Source organism: Apiospora marii (assembly GCF_038362585.1).
Source record: "Apiospora marii strain CBS 49790 chromosome Unknown utg000011l_segment0_segment0, whole genome shotgun sequence".
Taxonomy (NCBI): domain Eukaryota; kingdom Fungi; phylum Ascomycota; class Sordariomycetes; order Amphisphaeriales; family Apiosporaceae; genus Apiospora; species Apiospora marii.
In genome coordinates, this window is record NW_027117382.1 from 2,967,641 (window position 1) to 2,985,998 (window position 18,358).

An 18,358-nucleotide genomic window follows, 5' to 3' on the forward strand; every position below is an offset into this window, starting at 1 on the left:
TTTGGCCTGACACTACGTATGATTGAATGTTCCTCTGTCAAGATGCAAACCATTGGTTTGATGGCCCTCCCACAGAATGGAATGCATAGGATCATTTGTTATACGCAGGTCCGTAATAGATTTTATCCTAAGGTGTCTTATGGGCTTCCTTTAATGTAGTTCAATTACATTTGCTGATGTGTCGAATAGCACAGTTGACTCGCGCAATCGCCTAGTTCCCAATGCTGTCATTTATGCCACATTGGATGTAGGTGGGTTGGAATTTCGGATGTTCTCGACCATTGCCAACCCACACCAACATAGCTTAACCCAACGCCATCACTGACTGCATACATCATTACATTCGAAGCGTGTACGACATGTGTTGGGAACTCAAATCTCCGTACATCATTAATATTAAACTACATATAACAACCGCCCAGGACCCCCCAATTATTTCCCATCCGACTACATACCAGCCATAACCAAATAAAGATCTCCCGCCAGTGACATATCCATCATCCTCTCATCCAAAATATGGCAGCTCGGGCTTAGGTGCCAAGGGCGAGACCAGGCTGTACTGCAGCTTCCAGTTGCCGTCGGCACTGTCGATGACGAAGTAGTCGTCGCACCTCTCGTAGATGCGGAACGTCTTCTTCACGTCATTGAGTGCTGCCTCGTCCCAGCGGGAGTAGACGATGCTGCGCGTGGCGATGCCTTTGGTCAACTCTGTTGGTTTCCACACCACGGGCATCTTCTTTTTCACGGAGACACGCATGGTAGGCAGAGAGTAAGGGGATAATCGGCACCGGGAATGATAAAATACAAGAAGAAGAAAACAAGATCAACTTACTAGGTAGTCACGTTCGCCGCGTTCCCGGCCTTGTTCGGTACAATGATGGCGTTGGAGACGTGGTGGGCGACCTTGGCGTCCCCAAAGGCCGCGCGAATGTTGTCCATGACCTGCTCCAGCCCAGTGGAAAGGCCACCGTAGTCGGCACCCAGCGGCCGGCTGTCGTAGACGACATCCTGGGTCATGGACTCGCCAAGCTTGGCGTAATCCTTGATGTCCAGGGTGTAGGCAAGGATGCTCTCGCGCTGGTGGATGGCCTCGTAGAGGCCCGGCGCCGTGCCGGAACCGGCTGCCGCGGCCGCCAGCGACAGCGGGACGGCGGCGGCAGCAAGGAAGGCGGCGGTGAACTGCATTGTGTTGTGAGAGAGGGTTATGTTGTTGGCTGTTGATTAAGGCAGATTTGGAAGGGAGAATTGTTGTCTGGAGCTTCTTGATGTATTCGATGGGCTGCCGATACCAAGTATACCTATACTACTTCACCAAGAGAGCCAGCTTGCATGATGGTAGGAGCATTTCGACAGCTTCCAACATAAAAACCCCCAATTTCCGGTAACCACCACTGAGCCTCAATCTCGGATATCCTTGCCGCTGGATCTTTGTCTCTCGTGTAAGTGTCGTTTGGGTGAGCAATAGACTTTCGGTAGCATTGACGTTGGCGCACATGTTCAGCCTGCAGGAAGGCTCTAGTAGCTGTTGGCCGGATCAGAGTCGGGTTTTAGAACTCCTGTCTTGATCGTGCAGTTCGTAAAGACTCTGGGGATGGACTCTTTCCCTCAAGTAAGCAATATCATGGTGTGAATGGCGTAGAGTAGTGAAATTATCTGGGTCTGGATCTAGAAAGGTCCCCCGGATTGTGCAAATTAGCTTCAAGATCCAAGCGAGTTATTATGTGCAAGTCTAGGAATCCGGAGCCGAGCCTTAAACGCCACATCCGTGATCTTGCAGCGCACAGGGCCCGTAACCAAATTCCGATCGAAAAAGGAGCGAGACCGTTCTAGATCTGACGTAGTCACCTGCGGGAAGAACCTTGTATGATGATATTCTGGCTCCTTGGAAAAGCAGGATATGTCTTTCGATTTCACTAGATATGATGCTATGTTCTTATGACGGGAGAGATTCCCACTGCTGTAGGCTGGCAGTAAAATATCAATATCTTAATTTAATATTTATTTTGAAGCACCAAGTGCAGCCAACGCAAGTGGTAAAGAACAAATAGAAGCATCCTCAGATTGGCAGTGATCCCGTGCTAAGACAGTAATATTAATACAACGTGGCTAAAGCTTGGTGAATTCAGGGTCTGCCCATCGCCGCTCGGATGTCATAGCGTGAGATTTAGACCAACGGCTTTCCCGTGTCCGAGAAGATCCCTCAAGACTCCTGCCAGCACTTAAAACTCACTGCACCCGCAACGTGTTTTATGTTCCTCTGTCCACAGGATCCGGATCAGAGCTTCTAGATTATGGAGCTACATACACATATACCCAGATCAGCAGCAGATCAGGACTGGTCCCACTTCAGCTTGGTTGGCAACATTTGTTTCCCAAGATACCCAATCAGTGACTGTGTCTCCTTGACTCAACAGCCATATCAATTGTGGTATCGACTGTAGCTGTACTGCTCGCATATCACAGATCAACACTCCCGAATTAGCAACCATCCAATTTCCAGAGATCATACGGCCGAAAGCCCAACCGCCTCCTAAGTCAGTGAGCTTGGGCTAACATCAACACCTGCTACGGGGCTTGAAAATCAACGGGGCGCCTGAAAATTGACATGTTTGTTCGATCAAAATACAACATACGTATGACTGTAGTATATTTTTGGTCGGATTATCAGGTGTATGCAACTTACGTCTGCAAATGCTTCTCAATGTTGTGAACTCATAAGTAAAGATATGAAGTTTAATTTCTTCGCCAAGTTATATAACTTCCTAATATGCCAGGGTGCCCAAGGCACGCATCAAGGTACACCGTGAAAATAATTGACAAAAGCTCCCTTCATCTGTGAAATTGTATCCCATATACTTTCGGTTGCCCTTCCTATCCATGTTCGTTGTCCCCCTTGTCGTACAACCAGTTGTCCCGAAAAACGTAAAATACTATAAAAACCCCCAAATTCTATGGGTTGATTCCCCCGAAGAGGTACAAGAAGCAGAATTCCCATGAAGTGTGTATATCTTGTATATCAGACAAGCCACCGCCCACGCCAAACATAAATAGTAGAGAAAGAAACATAAGAAAGAAGCCCCTGGCTCAGATCAAGTCCTGGGCAATGTTGGCATACTTGCTGTCCGGGTACTTGAGGTTATTCTGCACCCCCTTGAGCTCCCCCAACGCCGCGGCACTGACGCCGATCAACGAGTCGGCCCCCGTCTTGTCGCCCGACGCCTCCCAGAACATGGAGCCGCCGAGCCCCTTGGCGGCGGCGTAGGCGATCTTGGCGCGGACCATGCCGGGGGTGTCGTACGAGATGAACTCCTTCTTGCCGGCGTCGTACGAGTAGCTGGCGCCCACCTTGTCGTCCTGGACCACCTCGGCCCCGGCCTTGGGCAGCACCTTGTAGTCCCAGATGCCCTGCTCCCAGGAGCCCTCGCCGATGCCGCTGTAGGGCTGCCCGGCGCCCTCGGTCGCCTCGAACGCGCGCCCGTACAGCGGCATGCCCATGACGATCTTGGCGGCCGGCACGCCCGCGGCGATGTAGTCGGTCACGGCGCGGTCGGTGCTAAAGGGCGTGGCGTTCTCGTTGGCGGGGTCGGGGTAGAGGTTGGCCTGGTGGCCGGTGGCGTTGCTGAAGCTGCCGGCGTAGTCGTAGGCCATGAGGTTGAAGGTGTCGAGGTACTTGTCCATGTCGGCGAGGCGCATGTTGTTGTAGTTCTGGGGCCCCGCGGGGACCGCCGCCGTCAGCAGGAAGTGGTAGCCGCCGAGGTCGTTGCGCGCCGAGTAGTCGTCCAGCTCGGCCCGGATCGCAGCCAGCAGCGAGACCAGGTCCTGCGCCTCCTGGTCGTTGGCCGGGTACTCCCAGTCGATGTCGACGCCGTCGAAGCCCCAGTCCTTCATCAGCGCCACCGACGACTTGGCGAACTGCTGGCGCTTGGCGTCCGAGTTCACGGCCCGCGCAAACCGCCCATTCAGACTGTAGGTCCAGCCGCCGATCGACAGCAGGACCTTCATGTTGCGGTTGGCCTTCTTCAGCTTGAAGAGCTGCTTCACGCAGCCATAAGCATAACCGGAGGGGTCATTCCAGGCTGGATGGCAAAGGTCAGTAATTGTCTCGTGTGAGCGGGAAATTTCAATGGTTGTATGTGGGCTAGCAGAGCTAGCTGGGTAATCAAAATAGAAGAATATCTTGACTTACAATCACCTTCCCAGTGTATCTCAACGTCAGACCACGAATCAGAAGGAACACTGCCAGCAGCCGTCAGTTATCATCTGGTGATTTTGTTCCAGGTTATGTACTTACACTGTCCCGTCGTCCTGGAAATTAGCGAATGCATAAAGAACGTTTGTAATTTGGTCGGCCGGCAAGTCCTGGGGCTTGTAGTTTCGGGCATATATGCCCCTATATAGCGGCGCAAGAGTCAGCGTGCTTATCCCGTAGTATTTCCAGGAAACAGGAATATGATCATACAACTTACCAGTTCACAAAGTAGGCCGAGTTCTCGTACCCGCCAGCGCGTTTTTCGACGCTGTTGGCGATAGGAGAAGCCTGACTAACCGATGCGTAGAGGGAGAGGCATGTAGTTGCCACCAACTGGAATGTTTTGGACAACATGTTGACTATATCCGTAAGTGTCGAGCACGAAAGGAGTGATCGTGGTATGTATGCAAGAAAGGCAACAGAAGGCAATAACGAATCAAGCAAGAAGTCGACGTCAAATGTCTGACTTTGGAAGCTTAAGTTGGCGTGTTAAGGTGAGGATTTCAAAGGAACGAACGCTGGGTAGGACACCTTTATACTGCAAGAGGACCAGAGACACGCAATACCCCCCGTTTGCCCGTTCCCCGGTAGGTGGTCAACACGCGTCGAGAGACAAGTTGCCATCGTGCTGCAGCCGCAGTGTCTCTTGGTTGGTACCCCAGGTCAGCTAGCCGGTGCGTGAACAGGAAGGGCGCCGTTGAAAGAGCTGACTTGACCCACCACACCTTCTACTGTCTAGATCATCGTTCCTCAGCGCCGGGTAACATGAGCTGTTCTTGGCCAGCTCCTCCATGATCGAGGAAGTGGGAGAGGAAGACCGGGTGTGCCAGATGTAACGACACCATGAGAAGGCCACAGCTGTCCAAGTGTCCAACACTCCTTGAGGGGGTCCTTATCCGGGATTAGCAATCTCCGGATGGGAGTCGACGAAGCGAAGGCCGTCTGTGACCACCACATACTACAGCACAGCACACCTGCAAGACAGATAGCTAATCCTCTCCCGAATGGGCGGCAACGTTGCCATGTGGGTCGAAACAGCAGCCTCACAGCTCGAGAGACGACCAAGTCGTGTGCAGCTGTCAGAAGGTGTGGGAGGCCATAGTCAAATGATGGGTGTCGTCAATCAGGGGTAACATGGCATTCGGGGGCCCAGGAAGAGTGACAGGAGGTCTAAGTTCTACGCCGCAACAGGAAGGTGGAGCGGCCAGGATGTTTCTGATTAGCCGACGGATCTGATCTGGGTTGTCTCGGTATGCTCTTGACCAGAGGTCGTCCTGGTCTTGTCCTTCTGTATGTACATACACATGGACATGGGAACTAATGCGCGTCTATCATAAAGGTGCCTAATCCTGTCTCTGTGATTCGGGGAATACTGCTCTCGAGGAGATGAGAGGATGGTCGTCTTATCGCAGGGTCACATCCTCATCTCAATTGCGCGATTAGGAAACCCGATCTCTGAAGTATTCCAACGAATGAGGACCCCAGGCTGCACGTCAGGTTGGGCTCGTCACGGTTCGCATGGGCAGACTACGTGACGGCAAGTTTAAGACATGCATTGGATGGCAGATGCCAGGAGAACGAACACCCGGAGTACAGGTTTGCCTCGTTCATCATTACGGTGTATCGTTCAAGTTAGGGCTACCCACAGCTCAGCTTGCGTATAAATAGCAACGAGCTGCACGTTTGCAATGATATCAAACATGTTTCTGGTCACTCGTCAGGGTCGCACGTATTTAATTTAGAGATGATCGGCGCAAAAGTTCGGTAGCATCCCGGACTCATACAACCTACCGTACATGGGAGGGACGGAGCCAAGGAAAATGGGTTCATGGGGATCAGGGACCACCTGAAAGCAGCTATGGGATTTGGAGGTTGCGGCGGGGAGAAGAGCCATCAGAGGATCAGATAGAGTGCCGGGGGAGATTGGCGGGTCGGGCCCTGCATCTGCTTTCGGAAGCATGTGCGAAAGGATGTGGTTATCGCGTGCGGTGGTTTTGACCAGTCAGCTTCGCCCAGGCCATTTCACCACCACGACGCTGCACCCCGCCAAATTCATCACACTGCCTCCGAGTCCACGTTTATCTAGCCCACCGCCCGGGCAAATGCTGGCATGATGGGTTGCATTTTGACCGCTAGCGATTTACTTTGTAACGTTACCAAGTTGACGGCCAGAACCATCGTAGGGGTATTGACTACCTGGGTCTATCCTTGGCCGTCTCGGCCGGCCGTTCCCATGCCCGAGCAGGAGCGGAAGCAGGCGTAAAAAGGAGAGCGCGTTGTGTAGAGCAATTTAACGCGAGGCTCGCATGGCGGATGAGAGGGTGACGGGCCAGACACGTGGTGATTAGAGTGCAATCTAAGACATTGCGCATGGAGAGCTGGCTGAGAACCATTTCATCCGAGGAACTTGCCGAAGTGTACCGAACGCCCATGTCGGCATGGCCGCCGTACGTCGGGGTTGTGGTACAAACTTGAAGATAATCAATTCCGGGCAGATAAACTGATAAAGGAGTGTGAAACGAAACACCCGATCATTCTAAGGGATGAAAGGCGCGTACAGAAGAAAGCCACATAGCTTTATCTCCGGTACTAAACCAGTGATGACTTGCATATGCCTCCCCCTTAGTCCCAACGTAGAGGATAGCTTGTGAGACAATGTCAGGCAGACAGGTGACATCAATCATGTCACAATAAGGACCCAGCTGATATCATGACAAGGGCAAGAGCGACTGGCGACATATGTAATTACCAGAAATAAAGTATATATAATATATATCATATAGCAGGGGGAGTCATGATGGTTTACACAATAATGTGTGTGGTACGAGGACGACAAGGTGATCGACTGTTTGCATGATGGAGAAGCGTGAGGCTACTGACGCCGTATGCAAGCACTTAGCGTCCATATCATCAAAAAGCTTCTGACATAAGCAAAATTGCTTGGTACTACTTCACGTTCTTCAGACTAGAATTACTTGCCAACACAAAAAGTGTTGGGAGTGAGGATATTAGAGATGCTTTGAGGCATTATGGAAGTTGAAAATGCCGTCTTGTCGAAACTAAGACAGGTTCATTCAGTCATTCTTCAGCGGGGAGACCCCGCCTAAGCTAGCCTGGAGGACCGCGCCGACAGAGTGACATGGCCCCGAAATGGCCTAGCCCGCGAGTCCACCAGGGTGCCAAATGCTAAATTTGGCGGTTCAACCCCCCCAGCCCGCAGAACCCGGTTGAACATGGCTGGCAAGCTGGGATCCACTACCTCTTTTTGATGATGATTACGTCCTTACTTCCAAATCTTAGGGGTCTTACTCTGGGGGCCTTTTTTTCTCTCTTCAATTCGAACTTTCCTGCCTGGAGGACTTCGGCCAATTCGCTATTTGCTGCTCAGCTACGCCGGACGAGACAACTTTGGAGTCGCATCGTTAAGTGCGGCAGTTCAGGTCCCGGATCTACCACGACTGCTCACGCTCGGCCACCCTACGATTCGCCGCCGAACAACCTACTTCCTCAGCTCCGGGGTGGTGGAAGTGCTGTAGTGGAAGCCTTGGGAGGATTACTCTCCCACTAACGAGCCTTGGCCCTTCGTTGCATGATCGTTGGATCGATTGCCTCTTCGTGTCAATCTCGTGTTCATTCCCTTTGGGTTTCACAGAATCATCAGACGAAACGAGAAACTTGGGGGTAACAAACCTCCTATTTCGCGACTTTACCCGCCACCTCACAATTGAGACACCCTACCGAATATACGAGGACGCGACATAGATCTCTGTGTCGCCTTGACCGATGCGGACGAGACAGCGTACTTGCACATGACCCTAGGGCGTCGGCCCGATACTCAGACAACCCCCCCTTGCGCTACGAACGATGCGACAATCCAGCTCTCGGAGCGAACGACAACCCTTCGTCGACCCAGCCGAAGAGGCCCTCTCGCCCGCCTCGTCCACGACCCTCGGCGATTTTGACTATGCCGACGATGTAGAAAAGGACTCGTGGGCGGACCGGCTATCGAACAGTGGCGGCCAGTCTTGGAACAGCTGGATTAGATCAAGACAGCGGGGCTTCCGGCGCATACTCAGGAGGCATCCTGGACATCCCCTCTTCACCGTGTTGAAATACGTTGTTTTATTGTTATGCATACTTCTTGTCGGAACCCCGATCTTCGCGCCCTCGTATTCCCGGCAGCCCAAGCACTACCGCGACTTGGCCGCGCGATGCGATGGCCCCTCGGCCGAACCGGGCTGCGCCAACCCGTTCAAAGAGAAGGTCTTCATAAGTGTCAGTCTGTACGACAAGGATGGTCACCTGGCCGCTGGGAGCTGGGGCAAGACGCTGCTTGAGCTCGTTCACCTGATTGGCGAGGATAATGTCTTCGTCAGCATCTACGAGAACGACAGCGGGGAGGCGGGCGAGAAGGCGCTCAACGCGCTGAAGAGCCAGCTGCGCTGCCGGCACAAGGTCGTGTACGACCCGCACGTCTCCCTGGCCGACTTCCCGACGATCCGCATGCCGGACGGGACGGACCACACCAAGCGGCTGGCCTACCTGTCCGAGATGCGCAACCGCCCGCTGCGGCCGCTGGACCAGTTCGACGAGAAGGAGGGCGGCGTGGTGGAATACGATAAGATCCTGTTCCTCAACGACGTCGCCTTCCATCCGATCGACGCGGCGCAGCTGCTCTTCAGCACCAACATGGGCCCCGACGGGCGCACCCGCTACCTGTCCACCTGCGGCATGGACTTCGACAACCCCCTGCTGTTCTACGACCTATACGCCCAGCGCGACGCCGAGGGCTTCAGCAACGGCCTACCCATCTTCCCCTTCTTCAGCAACGCCGGCGCGGGGATCTCCCGCGCCGCCGTCCTGCGCCAGGCCGATGCCGTCCCCGTCACCGCCTGCTGGGGCGGCATCGTCGCCATGCAGGCCCGCTACGTCCAGAACCTGAACGCATCCCTCCCGGACCCCCACTTCCAGGACATCGGCCACCACGTCATCAACCCGGCCAAGCCGACCAACGTGACGGCGCCCGTGCGCTTCCGCTACGAGCCCGAGGTGTTCTACGACGCCTGCGAGTGCTGCCTGTTCCTGGCCGACGTGACCCAAGTGGCGCGCAAGGCCGCCGGCGGCGACAAGGAGCCCCTGGGCACCTATGTGAACCCCTACGTCCGCGTCGCGTACTCGCGCGAGACGCTCGCGTGGATCCCCTGGGTCCGCCGCTGGGAGCGCCTCCTGAGCGTGCCCCAGCGGATCCTGACCCCGATCCTCCGCCTCCCCACCCACAACCCCCACCGCGCCGTCCACGAGGGCGAGGGGTTCATGGAGGAGGTCTGGCGTAACCGCGAGGACGGCGCCCCTGGCGGCCGATGGGAGCTCGTCCAGCGCGCGGCGCGCAACGGGCTGCAGTGCGGCGTGCGGGAGATGCAGCTCGTACAGCAAGGTATATATCATCTTCTTGCTGTTGTCCAGTTAATCTCTTCCGTGACTTTTTGATACGATGAGCTAATAGGTTACTTGTAGGGGAACGCACAAACGATGTCAATTGGCAGAACACCAAGATGCCCCCGGGACAGACTCTACACTTCCCAACTTGATCCACGACGCTCTCTGAAATGGCGGTTATGATCTAACGAAGAAAAAACTTGCTACTTTTGTGTATATTGGTGTTGTCATACAGGGCAAGATGTACACTTTACGCCAGGGAAGGCACCCGCACATTGGCTTGTATATGTTTTTTGGCACATGACTTTGGATATCATGACATTATTTTGGACCGCTGGCAGAGAAAAGAGGCCAGTGGCATCTACACATCCCATCATCAGAGGGGATCTATGACCTGGGGTTTGGATATACGGACTTATTCACAGGTACATATTTACGTTGCCTATATCAGCATATATCGATCGTTATGAATTGGATACACTCGAGAGACACACGGCATCTCATATCAACCAGTTTCCAATTCTTGATATTCTTTTACTTTCATGGGTGAATTGGATCTGTGGCCGTCAGGTGTTGTTTGCTGGAGGCCATAAGGTTGCATTGAAAGCAGATGGGTTAGGGTCGAGCGCAGAGCGAGTTCTCGACAAAAGTGTCAAGTGTCTTCCCATGAGATTGAGACGAACATAGGTTGCTACGGACACTGAAGCGTATATGTCAGAATGAAGTTCAGACAAATGCCGTATGTGTAACACGCAAGTAAGGTATATTTGTCCCTGAGAACTCCTCCTACGCCGGCTAGGTTTGATATCGACACAAAAAACCAACATTTACCCCATATCGGGTAGGCAGACCGCTGCACCGCTCCCTGAGAGGGATCCAGATGTCTAACCCACCAGACCCATCAAGCCAATGCCCATCCAGGTATCTCACCGCCCGCACCGCCCCAAGAGAGAAGAAACCAGGCTATCCCAAAAGTTCGCGAAATAGGTATCCGAAAAAACAAAGAGCAGACAGGAGGGCCTGGTCTAACGGGGATTCCTCCAAGATTGGGGCGATGCGCCCTCTAAATCCTCTCCAAGGCTTGCTTTGCCCCAATGCTTCACACACAGCATTGGCATAGCCATTCACCGTCGCCTATTGCGTAGCCTCAAACGGAGCGTCTTGGCCTTGCCCAGCTGCTGGCGCGCGCTTGGTTTTCCAATCGCGGCCCAGCGGGAAGCTTTCGTTTTGGCTTGCTTATGCATCCTCTTACAGCAGCCTAAAATCTACTTGGCTGCCGTCTTAGGCTTGGAAGTAGTTGCCTTCTTTGCCTTGACCTCATCGGTCTTGGCTTCGCCCTTGGCCTTGCCAGCGGCCTTGCTTACTGCTGCCTTGACCTGTGTGCGAGTTAGCCATCTAATTGTTGCGAGAAGAGTCGAAGAACCATGGGGAGGATAGGATGAAGGAGTGGGGCGGGGTGCGGTGTGTTGTCAGGCATTGCGTGCAGGTCTGCATTCGCCATCACAACGTGTAATGTCGCGAGCAATCCGCAGCCTCGGAGAGTACAGTAGTCAAACCGATTTCGAGAAGCAAACTGGTGAATGTGGAAGGGCATGTGTGCATGGGAAAGCTGAGTCCTGACTAACCTTGGCGGCGACACCGTTCTTCTTCGCGGGCGCCTTCTTAGTGACGCCGGCGGGCTTGCTGGCGACAGCAGTAGACTCAGTCGCGGGCTTCTTAGTGACCTTGGACTTGGCAGTGCGCTTGATGGCAGGCGCGGTGTCAACGGTCTCGAAGACGCGCGGCTTGGAGTTGCCGGTCGCAGAGCGTGTTCCTTCGCGAGCCATTTCGACGTGTGATATTGGGGCAAGTTTATAAGATTGGTAAAGAGTATTCTATATGTACAGTTAGCATGCGACGTAATAAAAGACGCGACGCATCGCATCGCATCCCGCGACGTTGTGCGAAGATGCGCGCGTGAATGCGACAACTGCGCAAAGTTGGATGGGCGGTGGCGGATGGGTCGACTTACGAAACGGGCGATCAGCTTGTCGCAAAGAGTGCGGCTGGGAGTTAAGGACTTGGCAAGGGATTGATAAAAAGTAGAAATATATTTCAATTACAATCTCGTACAGCTTCAGGTGATAGTTTGAGGACAGAAGAGTGTGGTGAGGGAAGAGAAGAGAGAAAGGAGGAGGGCAGAGGCAGAAAAGAGATGGGATGGGGATGGGGAGCTGTTGTGTGGTCCGGCTGCGAGCGTGTGTGTGTGTGTGTGTGTGTGCGTGTGTGTTGCCGTCGCGCTCTAATCCCAACACACACCCCAGCTCAGATCCAGGGCCCAGATCAAGAGGAGACAAGCGAGTAGCACGTCGCAGCAGCACCAAGCAGCCGCAGCAGGAGCAATAATGCCACGAGAGCGAGCGAAAAGACGGGGAGCTAGACGAACTAACCTACTTCTTACTGTACCTAATGCCTAACCTACCTGGTCACCTGGACTGAACACCAGAGAGGCTGGGCCGGCATGGGGGAGAAACCCATCCATCCATTGATAGCCAGTTGATGAATGGGCAGGCAATAATATCACTTGGACCAGGCAAATGACACGCGGATAGTAGGCAGTGCCTTCCCCTCTTCTGTCTTCGAATCCTCTCCGTGCTGAGGCGGGATCGGAAATGGGGACCATGTCAAATTATGTAGAGAGGTGACGGGCGTGTTGGTCGAGAAATCACGGTGTTTCCTTCCGTAGCCCATGGACGTGTTGCCTGCCCCCCTCCAACATCGATAGAGAAAGAGGAGGGTGGTGGACACATGGTTCATCTCATTCGATGAATAGGAGCCCATTTCTGCATGTCGGATCAAGCCTAACGTTTAATGTTTTTCTTGCTTCCCACCGTTGGCTGCCGCGCGCCTCGCCTTCGGTTTTTGTCATTTCTCATTTATGATGATAGTTCTCATCTAGACGAGAGAACAATTCGGTCATTGGTCGAGAACTTTCCCGGCCTCTTCCCGATTTCTCACTTGAGAAACATCCAGGAACATAGCCCAAGGAGGAGGGATGGACTCGAAACGAAGGAATACAGCAGCAGAGAGCTGCTGCAACGGACACGCGATGCGTTGGCCAGTCCCACGTCCACGGCCCAATGATTGGCCCAATCGTGCATGGCCTGTTTGTATCAATCATGCCCACGATCAACGGCAAGCTGGGATGTTCGCATTGGTGTTTCATCAGTTGATTGAGTTAGAGATGGCTGCGGAAAGAGGGGAGCAAGAAGGAGAGTTGGAGAGGGGCAATTTAGGGGAAGCCACCACCCCTTGCGCATCAGCTGCCGCCCCTCCCGCCCAGTTTCCCCCGCATTGGACTTATTGGGTCAATTCCCATTGCGCTTTCCCTGTCCACAATGAAGGCATCCGCATCGATGTCGTCGCAATTCTGCTTTTCACGGACATTTCGGGGTTTTCATGTTCGTAGAAAGCCATGATATTGATGCTAACACCCGGTTGAATTCGGGCATGTGGAATATGTAGTCAAACCTGGTTTGCGACGCGCATCTTGTCGCAGGTTGGTCCCCTTTTTCCTTCTCTATCTCAGAATGCTCAGACAAGGATTTTCTTGGATTTTTCAATCCTCTACTCACAGATTAAGAGCGGTATTGTGAAATACCGACGCATCAAGTATGTCCATATCTGTGAAGAGTGCATCCAAGTTTTTCCATCCCAGGTCGCGCTACTCCCCTGACGCGCCTAGACCACGTCAAACGCGGGCGCCTCGCCGTACATCTCGAGCCCCCATATCCTATGCCCCTCGACCAAGCGGACCGCGAACTCTTCGTCATACCTCTTCGCATCCTCCGCCCACGAAGGCTTCCCCGCGCGCCACGTCACCCAGTCCTCGGCCCGGACCCCCTCGGGCGCGCGCAGCAGGCCCATGGCGACGTTGAGGACGGCCTGGCCCGCAGTGGGCGCGCGATGCTTCGTCGCGCCGAAGACGGTCGCGCCGCAGACACCGCAGAACCCGCGCGTGGTGGCCTCGGAGGACTTGTACGTCTTCAAGGTGCCGTACGGTTGTCGTTGTGGTCCGACGACAAGGTCGGCCGGTACGGGGGGCTCGATGGCCGCCCGCGGCACCAGCATCCACGGCATAACGATGGCGCCCGAGTGGCGGCCGCAGTCGCGGCAGAGGTCGAGTAGAGCCTTCCACTTTTTCGGGTCTAGGGGCGAGACGTAGCGGCCCAGGTACTCGTCGTTGAGAATGTCCTGGGTCGGCCGGGAGATCGTGAACGACACGCCTCCGCAGTGGCACTCGGCCCGGAGGCGCTCTGTCCCGTCTGCCGCGCGTTCTGGCTCCGCGTCGATGAAAAAGTCGCTCTCGTCCGGGCTATACCAAAGGATCTCCTCTTCGTGTGCGCCGTCAGCAGCAGCGGCGCCCGGATGTAGCAGCCAGTCCAGCAACCCGCCGCCGGGGACGGACTTGGGAAAGGCGTGGGCGCAATGATGCCAGAATTTGCCGTCAAACAGCGAAACCATCATACACCATTGGCCCTTGACCTCGATACCGCGCGTTGTTGTCCCGTCCTGCCCAACACCACCAATTGTGGACCCGCACGTAGAGCAGAACAGGCGGGGCGAAGGGCGACCTGGTATATTGTATTCTGCTACCTCCTTGCTCATGGAACCGCTCCTCCAGTCCGGCTCGATACCGGGTGGTAAGATGACGCCGTTCCGGGCGTATGTCCCTTGGGTGTATCGGCAGATGCTGCAATGGCAGAAATAGCTTCGCAGTGGCAGGCTCGCAACGGGCAGGCAGACACTGAACTGGACGGCGCCACAGTGACAACGGCCAGCAAACTTCTTGGTCTCATGCGGACCGGGAAGGCACCACTTTGTCGTGGTTGAAAGCCTTGGTCAGCGAAGCAGGAGTCGACTGCGATATGCCAGCAATATATTTCGACATCTTTGCTAACGTGTGGGAACAGCAGCGCAGTCATTCAGTGTCGTATGGACACATACACACTACCAAGCATTGATTCATGTTTCGGGGGTTTTTGAAAATCAGAGTCGACTGCTGGCTTGGTTGCTTCATACGGTGAGAGTCAGATGATGGTTTATAAGCATGATGACTGTCTGTCTCACTTCACCGATAACTGCTCTTGTACCTGTGTGCGTGTGCGTAAGGGGATAAAGTGCTTGACGCTAATGCAAGCCATTCCGCCGACGTTCAGTTTCAAAGGTGCATATCCACCCGAAGTTGGGTTCCCGGCGCCATGCTGCCGATGAGATGACTTGGACAGCAATACATAAGATAGCTGCCTAGCTGTGCCGCGGTGGCACATCCTACCTACCTCGTTGATTCATACAGCGTCCAATGGCATAGTCCGCGGCAATCACGATGTCCCGCCGATGGAAAAAGCCAAATCCAAGATAAACGCCATGTCCTTGTTTCTCCGTCTTCACCTGTGAAACGCGTAGCACTGACGCGATTCTGCTACCCCTTTTCTTTGTCACTGCTCGCCATTCGGACTCGACAAGACCAGCCAGAGACACAGTTGTACGCAGCCAAAATGCGGCGCGGCAAGGAGTTGTTAAAAATCGATCGGGGATTACCGCATCGGGTGTAAATACGACCATCCCAAGTCCCAGGTGCTTGGGAAGATTGATGCAACTTGGTCTCAGAATGAAACCCTGAAGTGGTAAAAGTCTCGTTGAGCTCCATAAAAGTCATACATAGCTACATGTACCCCAAGTTTCCAATGTTCGGGACGCTCTTCAATAAGATCGTGCGGCAAGAGCTGTGGGATGCTGGAGTTGAGTCTTGCTTACGCGCGATAATACCATGAAAGCGGCCATTAGGAGCATAAGCGTTGTTCACCACCGACTTCAACATTCTTAGTCTCAAAATTTGGTGTACCACACTTTGGTACATTTGTCATTGCTTATTCTATCGAATGCCGCTCTCTGGGTATCAGATTAAAAGGAGGAGCCGAAGGGCGACCGAGAAATGATGTAATACTACACGACTTTCATATGCCGCTCATTAAAGGTTGGCGATGTCCAAGCCGTCAACCTTGCCCAGGAAGTCGCCCTTGGCCCCCTTCAGCAGCTCGTCCATATCGACCAGGCCCGTGGCGAGGTACTTGGTGCTGACGCCGGTGTTGATCCGCTCGGCCATGAGCTCCCTCAGCTCGGCCTTGAGGGCGCCCATTTCCTGCTTGCTCATGTTCCTGCCTTCCTTTTGCTTCTCCTTGCGCTGGCTACCACGTCCTCCCCACTTGCCCGCCTTCTCCAGCTCTTCGCTGTCGTATTCGACCCCCAACTCCTCCGCGGCCTTGCGCATCCAATCTTCATCCTTGTTTCCCTTCTCCTTGGCTTGCGAGGCGTCGGCAATCTTCTTGGCGAGCGTTAGACGCGGCTTGAGACGGCTGGCGAGCTTCCGGTCCACATCTAGAGTCTGGACGAAGGCGTTCTTACCCGCCCCTGGACCTCTTCCTTCGGCGTGGACCTTGGCAATAAGACGTCGTGTAGAAGTGACTTCTTCCGGCGCGCAGAGCAGGATACTGACACCAGTCTGCTGGGCACGAGCTGTTCGTCCAGATCGATGGACATAACCATCAGCTGCACGTGGCACGTGATAATGAATCACCATCTCGACTCCCGGGATATCGAGACCTCGAGCGGCGACGTCGGTAGCTACCAGGACCGATTGCTGCCCTTTAGGAGCGCTCGTGAACCTCTCGACGCTGCGGAGACGAGCTTTCTACAAGACCATCGGCATTAGTATATCTGATACGAAATTTGAATATCGTGGCTCAAGTTGAAAATGAGGTAGCGCGACAATGAAACGCACGACCAACCGTCCCAAGACCCGCTGAAATAGGAAAGAATGGAGATTGAAAGACGTACCTGTGCCATCTGGGAGTGAAGCGGGTTTGCGGCAATATTTAACAGTTGCAGCATTGGCGTTATCCGACGTGCGGAACTGATGGAGTTTGTGAAAACCAATGTACGAGCGTTGGGGTATAATACCAGCAGCATGTAGAGGTAGAGATCCTTCTCCATTGCTCCGCACTCCACAAGACCCTCCTTGAGACCCTCGGCCATTTGCGCAATCGGGTTGACATCGACATATTTTGGCTGCTCCTCGCGGAAGTTGAGTTTCTTCAGGAGGTACTCCATCGAGTCTGCCTGGTTCATCAAGCCAGACTTGCCCTTGCCCGCCAGTTTCTGCTGCAGTCCCTTGTGGAAGGTGGCCGAGAAGACCAGGGTCTGGCGCGGAGAAGGCTTGTGTGCCTCTTCGTCTTCGTTGGCGGTGTACCGATCGAGAGCATTGAGAATATTCTCGGCTTCCTTGAAGGAGCCCTCACTGAGGAGGCGATCGGCTTCGTCCACGACGAGGTACTTGATGTTCTTGAACTTGTTCATAAGGTCGGAACTCGAGCTCAAGACTTCCCACAAGCGACCAGGCGTGCCGATGACGATATCAGCTTTGGCCAACTGGCGCTGCTGCTTTTGCACGGAGAGACCTCCGGTGACCGAGCAGATAAAGGGAGAGCTAGGCATCCCGCTGCAAAGATTCTTGATGTGTTCTGTAAGTTGGTGGGCCAGCTCTCGGGTGGGCGATAGTATAAGAGCGATGGGATCCCTCGATTCGGGCTCAAAGGCTTCTTCGACCGACTCGGATATCTCCAGCCATCGCTCGACAATGGGAATGCCAAAGGCCAACGTCTTTCCGGAACCCGTGGAGGCCTTTCCGATGACATCGTGACCGGCTAGGATGTGCGGTATCGCGGCCTTCTGGATCTTGGTAGGTTTGCTGAACTTCAGCTTGGCCAGACCCGACACCAGCTGTGGTGACAGATCCAAGCGAACCCAGGCCGAAACGTCGACTTCGTCTTCTGCCGCCTCCATCTTATCCAGCGCGTTGAAGGCATTGCCCATTAACTCGGGGTCTTCTTGAGCTTTCTCGGCTTTCTTCGCTGATTGCTGTTCCTTCTTCTCTTTTTTCTTTTCAGCCTTGGTCTTCTTCTCCTTCTTCGCCTTCTCTTTCGGTTCCTTGGCGTTCTCAGCAGGAGCTTCAGCAGGAGCCGCTACTTCTTCTTCGGCTTTGTCTTGGGTCTCGGTAGCTTCAGCTTCCATCGGATCATCACCAAAGCCCTCGAATTCGTCGTCGTCGCCCTCGCCATTGTCCTCGGTCTGCTCGTCGTCGTCGACGTTCGCGGCGGTAGTCCGGAACTCGACCGAGTTGTCGGGCCTTTTGATGACTTCCACATCGTCAATCTCCTCAAGCCCGAAGAAACCCTCGGCGTCGTTCAGCATGTCGGGGAGTTCGGCGGTCTTCCATTTGAGCGCGTCGGCGGCAGCCAACCGGCTGGGCCTCTTGACGGGCTTTTTAGACTTAGGTTTGGGTTGGGTTTTTTGCTTCTTGGACGCTGGCTGGGCGCCACCAGCAGCGGCAGCCGCTGCTATTTGCAGCTTCCTCTTCTTGTAGTCGACCATGATGAGGTTGAGTATGTCGCAAAAAGGTTGCGATATGGTGGGGCTTCCAATGGGCGGAATGATGCTGAAGCTTCAAGACTTTGAGATTTCTTAAATTTTTTGAAAAGATCGGCATCTTTTGGCACCGACATTGCCCACTAAAACTACCCACCAGCACCATCCTAGCACTGACCATACCTTAAATCCGCATCGTTTCGCAGCACC

At 54.0% G+C, this 18,358-nt stretch overlaps 6 protein-coding genes across 6 annotated transcripts; 1 reads left to right on the forward strand and 5 right to left on the reverse strand.

The window, feature by feature from the left end:
• Nucleotides 1–505: 505 nt before the first annotated feature.
• On the reverse strand, nt 506–1,185 carry PG985_014021 (uncharacterized protein; the record flags this gene model as incomplete). The annotated part of the gene is made up of 2 exons (XM_066833787.1): nt 506–680; nt 833–1,185. The coding sequence occupies 2 exons, from the start codon at nt 1,183–1,185 to the stop codon at nt 506–508; spliced, it is 528 nt and encodes a 175-aa protein (XP_066678527.1).
• A 1,899-nt stretch (nt 1,186–3,084) lies between these two features.
• PG985_014022 (chitinase 1) lies at nt 3,085–4,603 on the reverse strand (the record flags this gene model as incomplete). The annotated part of the gene is made up of 4 exons (XM_066833788.1): nt 3,085–4,076; nt 4,187–4,236; nt 4,292–4,390; nt 4,467–4,603. The coding sequence occupies 4 exons, from the start codon at nt 4,601–4,603 to the stop codon at nt 3,085–3,087; spliced, it is 1,278 nt and encodes a 425-aa protein (XP_066678528.1).
• Nucleotides 4,604–8,113: 3,510 nt separating this feature from the next.
• Nucleotides 8,114–9,837, forward strand: PG985_014023 (uncharacterized protein; the record flags this gene model as incomplete). Its single annotated transcript, XM_066833789.1, has 2 exons — nt 8,114–9,683; nt 9,764–9,837. 2 exons carry the CDS (start codon nt 8,114–8,116, stop codon nt 9,835–9,837), a joined length of 1,644 nt encoding a protein of 547 aa, XP_066678529.1.
• Nucleotides 9,838–10,950: 1,113 nt separating this feature from the next.
• Nucleotides 10,951–11,511, reverse strand: PG985_014024 (uncharacterized protein; the record flags this gene model as incomplete). Its single annotated transcript, XM_066833790.1, has 2 exons — nt 10,951–11,061; nt 11,311–11,511. The coding sequence occupies 2 exons, from the start codon at nt 11,509–11,511 to the stop codon at nt 10,951–10,953; spliced, it is 312 nt and encodes a 103-aa protein (XP_066678530.1).
• A 1,894-nt stretch (nt 11,512–13,405) lies between these two features.
• Nucleotides 13,406–14,615, reverse strand: PG985_014025 (uncharacterized protein; the record flags this gene model as incomplete). Its single annotated transcript, XM_066833791.1, has 2 exons — nt 13,406–14,417; nt 14,530–14,615. 2 exons carry the CDS (start codon nt 14,613–14,615, stop codon nt 13,406–13,408), a joined length of 1,098 nt encoding a protein of 365 aa, XP_066678531.1.
• A 1,080-nt stretch (nt 14,616–15,695) lies between these two features.
• PG985_014026 (DEAD-domain-containing protein) lies at nt 15,696–18,154 on the reverse strand (the record flags this gene model as incomplete). The annotated part of the gene is made up of 2 exons (XM_066833792.1): nt 15,696–16,415; nt 16,562–18,154. 2 exons carry the CDS (start codon nt 18,152–18,154, stop codon nt 15,696–15,698), a joined length of 2,313 nt encoding a protein of 770 aa, XP_066678532.1.
• Nucleotides 18,155–18,358: the final 204 nt, after the last annotated feature.